The sequence below is a fragment of the Tachyglossus aculeatus genome, chromosome 22 (genome assembly GCF_015852505.1).
Source record: "Tachyglossus aculeatus isolate mTacAcu1 chromosome 22, mTacAcu1.pri, whole genome shotgun sequence".
In the NCBI taxonomy this organism is placed as follows: Eukaryota; Metazoa; Chordata; class Mammalia; order Monotremata; family Tachyglossidae; genus Tachyglossus; species Tachyglossus aculeatus.
The window spans coordinates 56,033,240-56,048,570 of record NC_052087.1 but is presented as its reverse complement, the minus strand read 5'-3'; the positions used below and the strand labels follow the sequence as shown (position 1 = coordinate 56,048,570).

At 50.2% G+C, this 15,331-nt stretch overlaps 1 protein-coding gene across 1 annotated transcript; it reads left to right on the top strand.

Annotated features, from left to right (window-relative positions):
• The first annotated feature begins 2,714 nt into the window (after nt 1-2,714).
• On the top strand, nt 2,715-15,261 carry IFITM10 (interferon induced transmembrane protein 10). The gene is given in 4 exon segments (XM_038765097.1): nt 2,715-2,889; nt 4,210-4,497; nt 4,499-4,645; nt 15,080-15,261. Coding segments are annotated over 4 exon segments (612 nt in total). The 5' UTR covers nt 2,715-2,862; the 3' UTR covers nt 15,230-15,261.
• Nucleotides 15,262-15,331: the final 70 nt, after the last annotated feature.

The window sequence follows — 15,331 nt, the reverse complement described above, 5'->3', positions numbered from 1 at the left end:
AACAATAATAATAATAATAATAATGATGGCATTTATTAAGCGCTTACTATGTGCAAAGCACTGTCAAGGGCAGAGACTCGTTTACTGCGCGGAAGAAGGCGACGGCAAACCACTTCCTTATTTTTAACCAAAAAAACTCTATGGATCCACTACCGGAACGATTGCAGATGGAAGTGGGGCATTCACACAGTAAGCGCTCAATAAATACGATTGATTGATTGATTGATTCTGGGAGAGCCGTGTCTATGGCGTCGCTATGGATCGGACACGGCTGAACGGCATGAGACAACTACAACATACGCCAGACGCTGTACTAAGCGCTGGGGTAGATACAAGACTTCTAGACTGTGAGCCCGCTGTTGGGTAGGGACCGTCTCTATATGTTGCCAACTTGGACTTCCCAAGCGCTTAGTACAGTGCTCTGCACACAGTAAGCGCTCAGTAAATATGATTGAGTGAATGAATGAATACAAGGTAATCGGGTCGGACACAGTCCCCGTCCCACATGGGGCTCACAGTCCCAATCCCCACTTTTTTATTTATTTATTCATTTATTTATTTATTCATTTATTTATTTATTTATTTATTTATCTATCTATCTATCTATTTATTTATTATTTATTTTATTCGTACGTATTTATTCTATTTATTTTATTTTGTTAATATGTTTGGTTCTCTGTCTCCCCCTTCTAGACTGTGAGCCCACTGTTGGGTAGGGACCGTCTCTATATGTTGCCAACTTGTACTTCCCAAGCGCTTAGTACAGTGCTCTGCACACAGTAAGCGCTCAATAAATACGATTAAATGAATGAATGAATAAGTAAATACGATTGAATGAATGAATGAATGAATTTTCCAGATGAGGGAACTGAGGCTTCGAGAGGTGAAGTGACTTGCTCAAGGTCACCCAGCAGACAAGTGGCAGAGCCGGGATTAGAACCCATGACCTTCCGACTCCCGGCTCTATCCGTTATGCCATGATGCTTCTCATTATGTCATGTTGCTTATGGAGAGGGGAGAGTCACGGGGGTTAGATGGTCTGTGCTGGGTTACAAGCACTTAGCACAGTGCTCTGCACACAGTAAGCACTCAATAAATACGACTGAATGAATGAATGAGAGGGATGGAGAGGGAAGAGTCAGGGGTTCATTCATTCAATCGTATTTATTGAGCACTTACTGTGTGCACAGCACTGTACTACTAATAATAATAATGATGGCATTTGTTAAGCACTTACTATGTGCAAAGCACTGTTCTAAGCACCGGGGAGGTTACAAGGTAATCAGGTTGTCCCACCGGGGGCTCATAGTTTTAATCCCCATTTTACAGATGAGGTAACTGAGGCACAGAGAAGTTAAGTGACTTGCCCAAAGTCACACAGCTGATAGTTGACAGAGCTGGGATTTGAACCCATGACCTCTGACTCCAAAGCCCAGGCTCCTTCCACTGAGCCACGCTGCTTCTCCCAAGTACTAAGCACTTGGAAAGTACAATTCAGCAATGAGGAAAGAAAATCCCTGCCCACAATGGGCTTACAGTCTAGACAGGGGGAAATGGACATCAAAACAAGTAAACAGGCATAAGAAGTAGCGTGGCTTAGTGGAAAAAGCTCAGGTTTGGGAGACAGAGGTCTTGGGTTCAAATCCTGGCTCCACCAACTGTCAGCTGTGTGACTTTGGGCAAGTCACTTTACTTTGTGCCTCAGTGACCTTACCTGCAAAATGGGGATTAAGACTGTGAGCCCCAAGTGGGACAACCTGATGACCTTCTATCTACCCCAGCGCTTAGAACAGTGCTTGACACATAGTAAGTGCTTAACAAACACCATCATCAATATAAATAAATAGAATTATATACATGTATTCATATGTGTGGGACGTGTGGGATGGGATGTAGGATGTAGGTGTGGGATGGCCCGGGCTGGGTCACTGGGGGAGAGTCAGGAATAATAATAATAATAATGATGGTATTTGTTAAGTGCTTACTATGTACAAAGCGCCGTTCTAAGCGCTGGGGAGGTTACAAGGTGATCAAGGTGTCCCACGGGGGGTTCACAGTTTTAATCCCCATTTTACAGATGAGGTCACTGAGGCCCAGAGAAGTGAAGCGACTCGCCCAAATTCACACAGCTGACAGTTGGCGGAGCCGGGATCTGAACCCACGACCTCTGCCTCCAAAGCCCGGGCTCTTTCCACCGAGCCACACTGCTTCTCTACTGAAAGGTGACGACATCCTGAATGAGCTGTTTGGAGCGGGGAATCAGACAATTCCTCAGTCCTACATTAACTGCGGCTCTTTATGCGTACAAGATTAATAGGAAAAGCAATTTACCACGCAGATCATAGGCTCATGGGACATAATGCAATTGTGACATTTGGCTGTCTTGGTCTTTATGGCCGAATTGTACTTTCCAAGCGTTTTAGTACAGTGCTCGGCACGCATTAAGCGCTCAGTAAATATGAGTGAATGAATGAATGAATGAATGAATGATGATGATGGGTATCTTTCTCACCCTGCGCTGTGCTGTCCGCATCCCCAGTCCCAAGGCGAAGAGCAGGGAGGGGGATTCCCTCTCTCCGCGCAGGCTTGGGCTCTCTCTCCATCCTCTTATCCCTCCCTTCTCCCTCTCCTTTCTCCCTTTGTCTCCCTTTCTGTCACTCCTGTCTTTCCCTCTCCCCCACCTCCTCCACTGTCTCGGTGGTCTCTCCCCTCCTGTCTCTGTCTCTCCCCCCACCTTCTCTGTCCTCTGTCTCTCCATCTCCCTGTGTCCGTCTCAATGTGAGCATGTGCGTCCGGCGCTGACCATAAGGAAAGGGATCCGAGCTGACCGGAGGCTGGACAGGATCCCAGACTGAGGTCTGGATGCGGCATCGCCCCTGGACCCTCTCCGTAAGTAAGCCCCGGAGCTGGGGGGTGGCCAGACAGTTGTCCATCCCAGCTGGGGGGAGAAGGGGAGAGGGGTGGGATTCCCCCCCAAACCCTCCTCCTTCCATCCTAGCCTGGGTGTCCTCACCTCCCGCCTCTCTGGGCCACCCAACGACCATCACCCAACTCTGGCCAAGTGGACAGGTGACAGGGGGCAGGGGTCTTTCTGGGGGGGGCCAGGAGTCAGCAGAAAAGCCGTGGGGGGACAGAGGGAGGACTGGGTGGGATGGGGAGAAAAGGGAGGAGGGGGGAGAAGGGGAGAGGGGAAAAAGGAGAGGGGGTGTCTGGTTTTGTGGCCTATCGGCCCCAGGTTCCCAGCCGGACCCAGAGTAAGGGGTGTCTGGGTGGGGGGGGGATGCGGGTTTGTGGCCATGTGTGTATACAGTTTGTGTTTGCATGGGTGTTTCTGGGACTGGGGATGCATGTGGGGGTTGGCGTGGGCCTGAGAGTTTGGCACCTCTGTGGGTGTCCGTATGTTTGCATGGGAGCATTTCAGGTGTGTGTTAGTGTGTGTGTTTATGTGTGTGATAGAGACAGAGAGAGAGAGAGAGACAGAGAGAAAGAAAGTGATGAAATGCTTTAGCCAAAGCTACTGCAGGATGGAGGGGAGGGGAGGGATGGAGAGGAGGAGAGGGATGGGGGAGAGATGGAGGGAAAAGGAGAGAAGAGGGGTGGAGGGGAGAAGGGGAGAGGGGAGAGGAGGGATGGAGAGGAGGAGAGGGATGGGGGAGAGATGGAGGGAAAAGGAGAGAAGAGGGATGGAGGGGAGAAGGGGAGAGGGGAGAGGAGGGGAAGGATGGAGATGAGAAGAGGGAAGGGGTGGAGGAGAGAGGAAGTGGGGGTGGAGAGGAGAGGAGGAAGACTGGAATGTGTCCAGGTGTCCAGGGCCTGGGTGATGTGGGGGCCCGGCAGGGCGAGGCCGAGGGCCAACAGGCTGCGGGACATTGGCTTGAGGAGGTGGGGGCGAGCCCGGCACAGCCCGCTAAGTGCTTAGAACAGTGCCAGTGCGTAGAACAGAGCTTTGCACATAGTAAGCGCTTAATAAATTCCATCATTATTATTAGTAGTACAGTGCTCTGCACGCAGTGAGCGCTCGAGACATACCACTGATGGATAAACCGCAGGCACCAAGAGGAAGAGGGCCTGCCCTGCGTCCTGGGTGTTAATTCTGCTCTCTTTTGCCTCCCTTTACTCTCCCCCTCTTTCCCGCCCCCTCCAACTGCCCTTCCCCTTGGCCTCTCCCAATCCCACCCTCGGTCGCTCCCCGGGACCCCCACCCTCCAGCCCCCAGACCTGTCCCCACCGGCGGCGTCCGCCTCTGTGACCTTGGGGGCCGCCGCCACGGAGCCCTCCAAGGAAGCCCGCGGGCCCGGCTTGGGCACCTGCCCCCTGGATGGGGCCTTCTGGATCGCTCGCCCACCGGGTGCCCCCCAACCCGGCTGCTTCACCTGCGTGTCCAAGCCCCCGGCCCCGACTCCCACCCAGGCCCCGGCCCTCTGCTCCATGGAGGCCAAGGGCTGCAAGGGCGAGCCACCAATGCGCCCTTCGGCTGGGCAGCCCCCCTGCAAGCACCCCCCCCGGGGAGGGCAAGGCGGCCGCCGTGGTGGAGATTTACCCGGACTCCACCGCCGTCAACGATTACTACCTGTGGTCCATCTTCAACTTCGTCTACCTCAACTTCTGCTGCCTCGGGTTCATCGCTTTGGCCTACTCCCTCAAAGTGAGTTCTGGGGCCTCCTCAACGAGGTGGGGTGGCTGGGAGATTTGAGGGATCTGAGGGGGATGAGGTCGGGGTGGGGGGCAACACAATCACAATAATCAGGACGACATTTGTTGAGCGCTTAGTACTCAACAAGTAGCATCGAGTAGTGGAGTTCTAGACGGTTCTAGACTGTGAGCCCACTGTTGGGTAGGGACTGTCTCTATGTGTTGCCAACTTGGACTACTACCTGTGGTCCATCTTCAACTTCGTCTACCTCAACTTCTACTGCCTCGGGTTCATCGCTTTGGCCTACTCCCTCAAAGTGAGTTCCGGGGCGCGGAAAAGGCCCTCAATGAGGTGGGATGGTTGGGAAATTTGAGGGATCTGAGGGGGATGAGGTCGGGGTGGGGGGCAACACAATCACAATAATCAGGACGACATTTGTTGAGCGCTTAGTACTCAACAAGTGGCATCGAGTAGTGGAGTTCTAGACGGTTCTAGACTGTGAGCCCACTGTTGGGTAGGGACTGTCTCCATGTGTTGCCAACTTGGACTTCCCAAGCGCTTAGGACAGTGCTCTGCATATATGTATATATGTTTGTACATATTTATTACTCTATTTATTTATTTATTTATTTTATCTGTACATATCTATTCTATCTATTTTGTTAGTATGTTTGGTTTTGTTCTCTGTCTCCCCCTTTTAGACCGTGAGCCCACTGTTGGGTAGGGACTGTCTCTAGATGTTGCCAATTTGTACTTCCCAAGCGCTTAGGACAGTGCTCTGCATGTATGTATATATGTTTGTACATATTTATTACTCTTTTTATTTATTTATTTATTTTATTTGTACATATCTATTCTATCTATTTTGTTAGTATGTTTGGTTTTGTTCTCTGTCTCCCCCTTTTAGACCGTGAGCCCACTGTTGGGTAGGGACTGTCTCTAGATGTTGCCAATTTGTACTTCCCAAGCGCTTAGGACAGTGCTCTGCATATATGTATAGATGTTTGTACATATTTATTACTCTATTTATTTATTTATTTATTTTATTTGTACATATCTATTCTATTTTGTTAGTATGTTTGGTTTTGTTCTCTGTATCCCCCTTTTAGACCGTGAACCCACTGTTGGGTAGGGACTGTCTCTAGATGTTGCCAATTTGTACTTCCCAAGCGCTTAGTACAGTGCTCTGCACATAGTAAGCGCTCAATAAATGCGATTGATGATGATGATGAATAAATGCGATTGATTGATTGATTGATGAAGAGCTCATGGTTAATCAGGGTCTATCAGGGCCCATGGACACCTTCTAGACTGGGAGCCCACTGTTGGGTAGGGACCGTCTCTATGTGTTGCCAACTTGTACTTCCCAAGCGCTTAGTACGGTGCTGTGCACACGGTAAGCGCTCAATAAATACGATTGATTGACTGATTGATTGATTGGAGTGGTGTGGAGTAGTGGAGTAGTGTTGAGCGTTGGGTAGTGGAGAAGCAGCGTGGCTCAGTGGAAAGAGCCCGGGCTTTGGAGTCAGAAGTCATGGGTTCAAATCCCGGCTCTGCCAACTGTCAGCTGGGTGACTTGGGGCAAGTCACTTCACTTCTCGGGGCCTCAGTTCCCTCCTCTGTAAAATGGGGATTAAAACTGTGAGCCCCTTGTGGGACAACGTGATCGCCTTGTGTGCCCTCCAGCACTTAGAACAGTGCTTTGCACATAATAAGTGCTTAACAAATGCCATCATTATTATTATTATTACATGCCAGGCACTGTACTGAGCACAAATCGAGTTGGACACAGTCCCTGTCCCACGTGGGGCTTACAGGCTCAATCCCCACTCTCCAGATGAGGTAACTGAGACCCAGAGAAGTGAAGTGACTTGCCTCGGGTCACACAGCAGACAAGTGGTGGATGAAGTGGGGGGGGGGGGGGACAGGGGGGAGGACAATATAATTATAATAATCATGATGGAATTTGTTGAGCACTTACTACATGCCAGGCACTGTACTGAGCACAAATCAAGTTGGACACAGTCCCCGTCCGACGTAGGGCTTACAGGCTCAATCCCCACTCTCCAGATGAGGGAACTGAGGCTCAGAGAAGTGAATTGACTTGCCTAAGGTCACACAGCAGACAAGTGGTGGATGAAGTCGGTGGGGGTGGTGGTGGGCAATGTAATTAAAATAATCATGATGGAATTTGTTGAGCACTTACTACATGCCAGGCACTGTACTGAGCACAAATCAAGTTGGACACAGTCCCCGTCCCACGTGAGGCTTACAGGCTCTCAATCCCCACTCTCCAGATGAGGGAACTGAGGCCCAGAGAAGTGAAGTGACTTGCCTCGGGTCACACAGCAGACAAGTGACGGATGAAGTAGGGGGTGGGGGGGGAGGGCAATATAATTATAATAATCATGATGGAATTTGTTGAGCACTTACTACATGCCAGGCACTGTACTGAGCACAAATCAAGTTGGACACAGTCCCCGCCCCACGTGGTGCTTACAGGCTCAATCCCCACTCTCCAGATGAGGGAACTGAGGCTCAAAGAAGTGAAGTGACTTGCCTAAGGTCACACAGCAGACAAGTGGTGGAGGTGGGATCAGAACCCATGACCTTTGGAGTCTCAGGCCTGGGCTGTAGCCACTAGGCCATGCGGCTGGACATGCGGAGGTTGGGGGGCCGGTCAGGGGGCAGAAGGTCCTGGGGGAGAGAGGGGGCTTAGTTGGGGGCTGAGCAGAGGGTCTTGGGGGAGGAGGAAGGGAACAGGTGGTCCGAGAATGTTTAGTATGTTTGGTTTTGTTCTCTGTCTCTCCCTTTTAGACTGTGAGCCCACTGTTGGGTAGGGACTGTCTCTAGATGTTGCCAGTTTGTACTTCCCAAGCGCTTAGTACAGTGCTCTGCACACAGTAAGCGCTCAATAAATACGATTGATGATGATGATGATGAGAAAGAGCCTTAGCTGTACCCTGGGAAAGAACAAAGGCTGATTTGTTCATTCATTCATTCAATCGTATTTATTGAGCGCTTATAGTGTGCAGAGCACTGGACTAAGCGCTTGGGAAGTCCAAGTTGGCAACATACAGAGACGGTCCCTACCCAACAGTGGGCTCACAGTCTAGAAGATTCAATGGCGTGCCCTCCTCCTCTGCCCCCGGGGCTACCAGCTTCTGAGCCCCCTGCCAAGCTCAGAAGCCCCCCACCCTAATCTTCCTGGTCCAGTTCTGACCCTTGGGCCTTGCCCTCTCTCTCCTTCTTTCCTCGTTCATTCAATCGGATTGACTGAGCGTTTCCTGGGTGCAGAGCACTGTACTAAACGCTGGGAGCCCATTAATTCATTCAGTCATATTTATTGAGCGCTCACTGTGTGCAGAGCACTGGACTAAGCCCTTGGGAAGTCCAAGTGGGCACCATATAGAGCCGGTCCCTACCCAACAATGGGCTCACAGGCTAGAAGGGGGAGACGGACAACAAAACAAAACATGGAGACAGGTGTCAAAGTCGTCAGAACAAATAGAATTAAAGCTAGATGCACATCATTAAGAAAATAAATAGAATGATAAATATGTACAAGTAAAATAGAGTAATAAATCCTTACAAACATATATACAGGTGCTGTGGGGATGGGAAAGAAGTAGGGTGGCAGGGGGGATGGGGAGGAGGAGCCTCACCACTGGCTTTAATGTATATATGTTTGTACGTATTTATTACTCTATTTATTTATTTATTTTACTTGTACATATCTATTCTACTTATTTCATTTTGTTAATGTGTTTTGTTTTGTTCTCTGTCTCCCCCTTCTAGACTGTGAGCCCACTGTTGGGTAGGGACTGTCTCTATATGGTGCCAACTTGTACTTCCCAAGCGCTTAATACCGTGCTCTGCACACGGGAAGTTCTCAATAAATATGATTGATTGATTGATTGATTTAAGCCACTCAATCAGCTCTCAATCAATCAGTCAATAGAGCTCACCTCCTCCAGGAGGCCTTCCCAGACTGAGCCCTTTCCTTCCTCTCCCCCTCGTCCCCCTCTCCATCCCCCCCATCTTACCTCCTTCCCTTCCCCACAGCACCTGTATATATGTATATATGTTTGTACATATTTATTACTCTATTTATTTATTTATTTATTTTCCTTGTCCATATCTATTCTATTTATTTTATTTTGTTAATATGTTTGGTTTTGTTCTCTGTCTCCCCCTTTTAGACTGTGAGCCCACTGTTGGGTAGGGACTGTCTCTATATGTTGCCAATTTGTACTTCCCAAGCGCTTAGTACAGTGCTCTGCACACAGTAAGTGCTCAATAAATACGATTGATGATGATGATATTTATAGAGGACTTAACTTTTCATGGTATTTGTTAAGCCTCACCACTGGCTTTAATGTATATATGTTTGTACTTATTTATTACTCTATTTTACTTGTACATATCTATTTTACTTATTTTATTTTGTTAATATGTTTTGTTTTGTTCTCTGTCTCCCCCTTCTAGACTGTGAGCCCGTTGTTGGGTAGGGACCGGCTGTGTGCAGAGCACTGCACTGTGTGCAGAGCACTGTACTAAGCGCTTGGGAAGTCCAAGTTGGCAACATCTAGAGACGGTCCCTACCCAACAGCGGGCTCACAGTCTAGAAGCGGGAGACAGACAACAAAACAAAACGTATCAACAAAATAAAATAAATAGAATAGTAAATATGTACAAGTAAAATAAATAGAGTAAAAATATGAAACGCTTCACGAATTTGCTGCTCTAAGTGCCGGGGTGGATAAAAGCTAGTCAGGTTGGATACAATCCCTGTCCCACAAGGGGCTCACGGTCTTAATCTTCATTTTCATCTTCAGAGAAGCAGCGTGGCTCAGTGGAAAGAGCCCGGGCTTTGGAGTCAGAGGTCATGGGTTCAAATCCCGGCTCCGCCAACTGTCACCTGTGTGACTTTGGGCAAGTCACTTAACTTCTCGGTGCCTCAGTTCCCTCATCTGGAAAATGGGGATTAAGACTGTGAGCCCGCACCCTCATCTGGAAAATGGGGATTAAGACTGTGAGCCCCACGTGGGACAACATGATCACCTTGTAACCTCCCCAGCGCTTAGAGCAGTGCTTTGCTATTATTATTATTATTATTATTATTATTATTATTAATTATTATTATCTGGACCTCAGTTACCGCACCTGTAAAATGGGGATTAAGACTGTGAGCCCCCCGTGGGACAACCTGATCACCTTGTAACCTCCCCAGCGCTTAGAACAGTGCTTTGCACAGAGTAAGCGCTTAATAAATGCCATTATTATTATTATTATTCTCTGGACCTCAGTTACCTCATCTGTAAAATGGAGATTAAGACTGTGAGCCCCTCGTGGGACAACCTGATCACCTTGTAACCTCCCCAGCGCTTAGAGCAGTGCTTTGCACAAAGTAAGCGCTTAATAAATGCTATTATTATTATTATTAGTGTTATTCTCTGGGCCTCAGTTACCTCACCTGTAAAATGGGGATGGAGACTGCGAGCCCCCCGTGGGACAACCTGATCACCTTGTAACCTCCCCAGTGCTCAGAGCAGTGCTTTGCACATAGTAAGCGCTTAACAAATGCCATTATTATTATTATTATTATTCTCTGGGCCTCAGTTCCCTCACCTGTAAAATGGGGATGAAGACTGCGAGCCCCCCGTGGGACAACCTGATCACCCTGTAACCTCCCCAGCGCTTAGAGCAGTGCTTTGCACAAAGTAAGTGCTTAACAAATGCTATTATTATTATTATTATTCTCTGGGCCTCAGTTACCTCACCTGTAAAATGGGGATTAAGACTGCGAGCCCCCCGTGGGACAACCTGATCACCTTGTAACCTCCCCAACGCTTAGAGCAGTGCTTTGCACACAGTAAGCGCTTAATAAATGCCATTATTATTATTGTTATTATTCTCTGGGCCTCAGTTACCTCACCTGTAAAATGGGGATGAAGACTGCGAGCCCCCCGTGGGACAACCTGATCACCTTGTAACCTCCCCAGCGCTTAGAGCAGTGCTTTGCACATAGTAAGCGCTTAATAAATGCCATTATTATTATTATTATCATTATTATTATTCTCTGGGCCTCAGTTACCTCACCTGTAAAATGGGGATGGAGACTGCGAGCCCCCCGTGGGACAACCTGATCACCTTGTAACCTCCCCAGTGCTCAGAGCAGTGCTTTGCACATAGTAAGCGCTTAACAAATGCCATTATTATTATTATTATTATTCTCTGGGCCTCAGTTCCCTCACCTGTAAAATGGGGATGAAGACTGCGAGCCCCCCGTGGGACAACCTGATCACCCTGTAACCTCCCCAGCGCTTAGAGCAGTGCTTTGCACAAAGTAAGTGCTTAACAAATGCTATTATTATTATTATTATTCTCTGGGCCTCAGTTCCCTCACCTGTAAAATGGGGATGAAGACTGCGAGCCCCCCGTGGGACAACCTGATCACCTTGTAACCTCCCCAGCGCTTAGAACAGTGCTTTGCACAGAGTAAGCGCTTAATAAATGCCATCATGATTCTTTGAGGAGGGAGGGGGCTCCCGAGGGCTCGGCCTTGGCCGGGGGTCAGGGGTCAGGGGTCAGGGGTTGGGGGTCAAGGGCAGGGGGGAGGGGAGGGGAGCCCCCAAACTGGGCCTCTGGGGCTCCTCCTGCCGCCCTGTGGTCAGCAGGAGCACTGCACCCTCTGAGCCCCGGCTCATTATAATGACAGCAATCAATCAATCAATCAGTCGTATTTATTGAGCGCTTACTCTGTGCACAGCACTGGGCTAAGCGCTTGGGAAGTCCAAGTTGACAGTATTGGTGAAGCGCTTACTATGTGCCAAGCGCCGTCCTAAGCGCCGGGGGAGCTACAAAGTGATCAGGTTGCTCCCACCGTGGGGCTCCCAGTCTTCATCCCCATTTGACAGATGAGGGAACTGAGGCCCAGAGAAGAGACTCGCCCAAAGCCACCCAGCTGACAAGCGGCGGAGCCGGGATTCGAACCCATGACCTCCGACTCCAAAGCCCGGGCTCTGGTACCTAGGACGAGGTCAGCCTCTGCTCCAGTCCTGCTCAGACAGTGCTCCCGCCCCCATCCTGACCGTGCTCCCGCCCCCTTCCTTACAGTGCTCCCGCCCCCATCCGGGCAGTGCTCCCCCCTTCTGGACCGTGCTCCAGTCCTGCTCAGACAGTGCTCCTGCCCGTGCCAGGACAGTGCTCCCGACCCCTTCCAGACAGTGCTCCAGTCCTGCTCAGACAATGCTCCCACCCCTGTCAGGACAGTGCTCCCGCCCCCTTCCAGACAGTGCTCCTGCCCCCATTCGGACGGTGCTCCAGTCCTGCTCAGACAGTGCTCCCGCCTCTATCAGGACAGTGCTGCCGCCCCCTTCCAGACAGTGCTCCAGCCTCTGCTCTGACAGTGCTCCCGCCCCCATCCTGACAGTGCTCCCGCCCCCATCCGAGCAGTGCTCCCCCTTCCAGACAGTGCTCCAGTCCTGCTCAGACAGTGCTCCCACCCCTGTCAGGACAGTGCTCCCACCCCCTTCCAGACAGTGCTCCTGCTCCATTCGGACAGTGCTCCAGTCCTGCTCAGACAGTGCTCCCGCCTCTGTCAGGACAGTGCTCCCACCCCCTTCCGGACATTGCTCCAGCCTCTGCTCTGACTGTGCTCCCACCCCCATCCTGACAGTGCTCCCGCCCCCTCCGGGCAGTGCTCCCCTTCCGGACAGTGCTCCAGTCCTGCTCAGACAGTGCTCCTGCCCCCTTCCAGACAGTGCTCTAGTCCTGCTCAGACGGTGCTCCCACCCCTGTCAGGACAGTGCTCCCAGCCCTGTCAGGACAGTGCTCCCACCCCATTCCGGACAGTGCTCCAGTCCTGCTCAGACAGTGCTCCCACCCCCATCCGGACAGTGCTCCAGCCCCTGCCAGGACAATGCTCCAGCCTCTGCTCAGACAGTGCTCCCACCCCCATTCGGACAGTGCTCCATCCCCTGCCAGGACAATGCTCCTGCCCCCATCCGGACAGTGCTCCAGCCCCTGCCGTGACAGTGCTCCAGCCCCTGCCAGGACAATGCTCCCGCCCTATCCCAGAGTCATTCCTGCTTGGGAGTCAGAGGTCGTGAGTTCTAATCCCGCTCCACCACTTGCCAGCTATGTGAGTTTGGGCAAGTCACTTCACTTCTCTGGGCCTCGGTGACCTCATCTGGAAAATGGAGCTGAAGACTATGAGCCCCACGTGGGACAACCTGATTACCTTGTATCTCCCCCAGCGCCTAGAACAGTGTTTGGCTCATAGTAAAAGAAGCAGCGTGGCCCAGTGGAAAGAGCCCAGGCTTGGGAGCCAGAGGTCATGGGTTCTAATCCCGCCTCTGCCACTTGTCAGCTGTGTGACCTTGGACAAGTCACTTCACTTCTCTGTGCCTCAGTTACCTCATCTGGAAAATGGGGATAAAGGCTGTGAGCTCCCCGTGGGACAACCTGATCATCATCATCATCAATCGTATTTATTGAGCGCTTACTGTGTGCAGAGCACTGGACTAAGCACTTGGGAAGTACAAGTTGGCAACATATAGAGACAGTCCCTACCCAAACCTGATCACCTTGTATCCCCCACGGTGCTTAGAACAGTGCTTTGCACATAGTAAGCGTTTAAAAAATGCCATCATCATAGTAAGCACTTAACAAATACCATTATTATTATTATATTATTATTATTATTATTATTATTCCTCCTATGGTGGGTCAAGAGCACAGACTTGGGAGTCAGAGGTCTTGGATTCTAATTCCACCTCTGCCACCCATCAGCTCTGTGACTTAACTTCTCTGTGCCTCAGTTCCCTCATCTGTAAAATGGTGATTAAGACTGAGCCCCGCTTGGGACAACCTGATCACTTTGTTTCTACCCCAGCGCTTAGAACAGTGCTTGGCACATAGTAAGCGCTTAACAAATACCATCATTATTATTATTAACCCTCCACCCCGTCCCTCCACCAGCCCCCCTTCCTGCAGGCTCGTCTTCTATCCCCCTTCCCACAGCTATGCCACAGTGGCTAGATCCCAAGCCTGGGAGTCAGAAGGTCACGGGTTCTAATCCCGCCTCCGCCACTTGTCCGTTGTGTGACCCTGGGCAAGTCGCTTCACATCTTCACATAGTAAGCGCTTAACAAATGCCATCATTATTAGAAGAGAAGCAGTGTGGCTCAGTAGAACAAGCCTGAGCTTGGGAGTCAGAGGTCGTGGGTTCAAATCCCAGCTCCGCCACTTGTCAGCTGTGTGACTTTGGGCAAGTCACTTAACTTCTCTGGGCCTCAGTTCCCTCATCTGTAAAATGGGGATTAAGACTGTGAGCCGCCCGTGGGACAACCTGATTACCTTGTATCCTCCAAGTGCTTGGTACATAGTAAGCACTTAGCAAATGCCATTATTATTATTATTATTATTATTATTATTATTATTATCTCTGGGCCTCAGTTACCTCATTTGAATAGTAAGTATTAAGATTGTGAAGCCCCAAGCGGGACAGGGACTGTGTCCAACCCCATTTCCTTGTTTCCACCCCAGCGCTTAGTCCAGTGCCTGGCACATAGTAAGCTCTTGACAAATACCACAGTTATTAGTATTATTATTATTATTCGTTCATTCGTTCAATCGTATTTCTTAAGCGCTTACTGTGTGCAGAGCACTGGACTAAGCACTTGGGAAAGAACGCTACAATAATAAACAGTGCCGATCCCTGCCCACAAGAGCTCACAGTCTGCGGCTCAGTGGAAAGAGCCCAGGCTCTGGAGTCAGAGGACGTGGGTTCAAATCCCGGCTCCGCCACTTGTCAGCTGGATGACGTTGGGCAAGTCACTTCACTTCTCTGGGCCTCAGTTCCCTCACCTGTAAAATGGGGATGAAGACTGTGAGCCCCTCGTGGGACAACCTGGTTACCTTGTACCTACCCCAGCGCTTAGAACAGTGCTTTGCACATAGTAAGTGCTTAACAAATACCAACATTATTATTATTATTCTTACCGTAACCAGCAGGGACCGCAGCCCTCCAGCTTTCTCAATCAATCAATCAATCGTATTTATTGAGCACTTACTATGTGCAGAGCACTGTACTAAGCGCTTGGGAAGTACAAATTGGCAACACATAGAGACAGTCCCTACCCAACAGTGGGCTCACAGTCTAAAAGGGGGAGACAGAGAACAAAACCAAACATACCAACAAAATAAAATAAATAGGATAGAAATGTACAAGTAAAATAAATACATAATAAATAGAGTAATAAATATGTACAACCATATATACATATATACAGGTGCTGTGGGGAAGGGAAGGAGGTAAGGTGGGGGGATGGAGAGGGGGACGAGGGGGCAGGCTGGGCCTGCTTCCCCTCCCGCCCCCCAGCTCTTCTGACCCCTTCCTCTCTTTCCCCCCCTCTTCCCTCCCCTCTGCCCCCTCCTCAGGTCCGCGACAAGAAGCTCCTCAATGATTTGAACGGAGCTGTGGAGGACGCCAAGACGGCCCGGCTCTTCAACATCACCAGCTCGGCCCTGGCCGCCTTCTGCATCATCCTCATCTTCATCTTCCTCCGGTACCCGCTCACCGACTACTGAGACCCCCCTCCCCACCTCCACCCTCCTCCCTGCTGGACGCACGACCCCCCCCCCCCCCCCCCCGCAGGAGGGCAGTTTTTCCCTGGACATTTTTACTGGGGG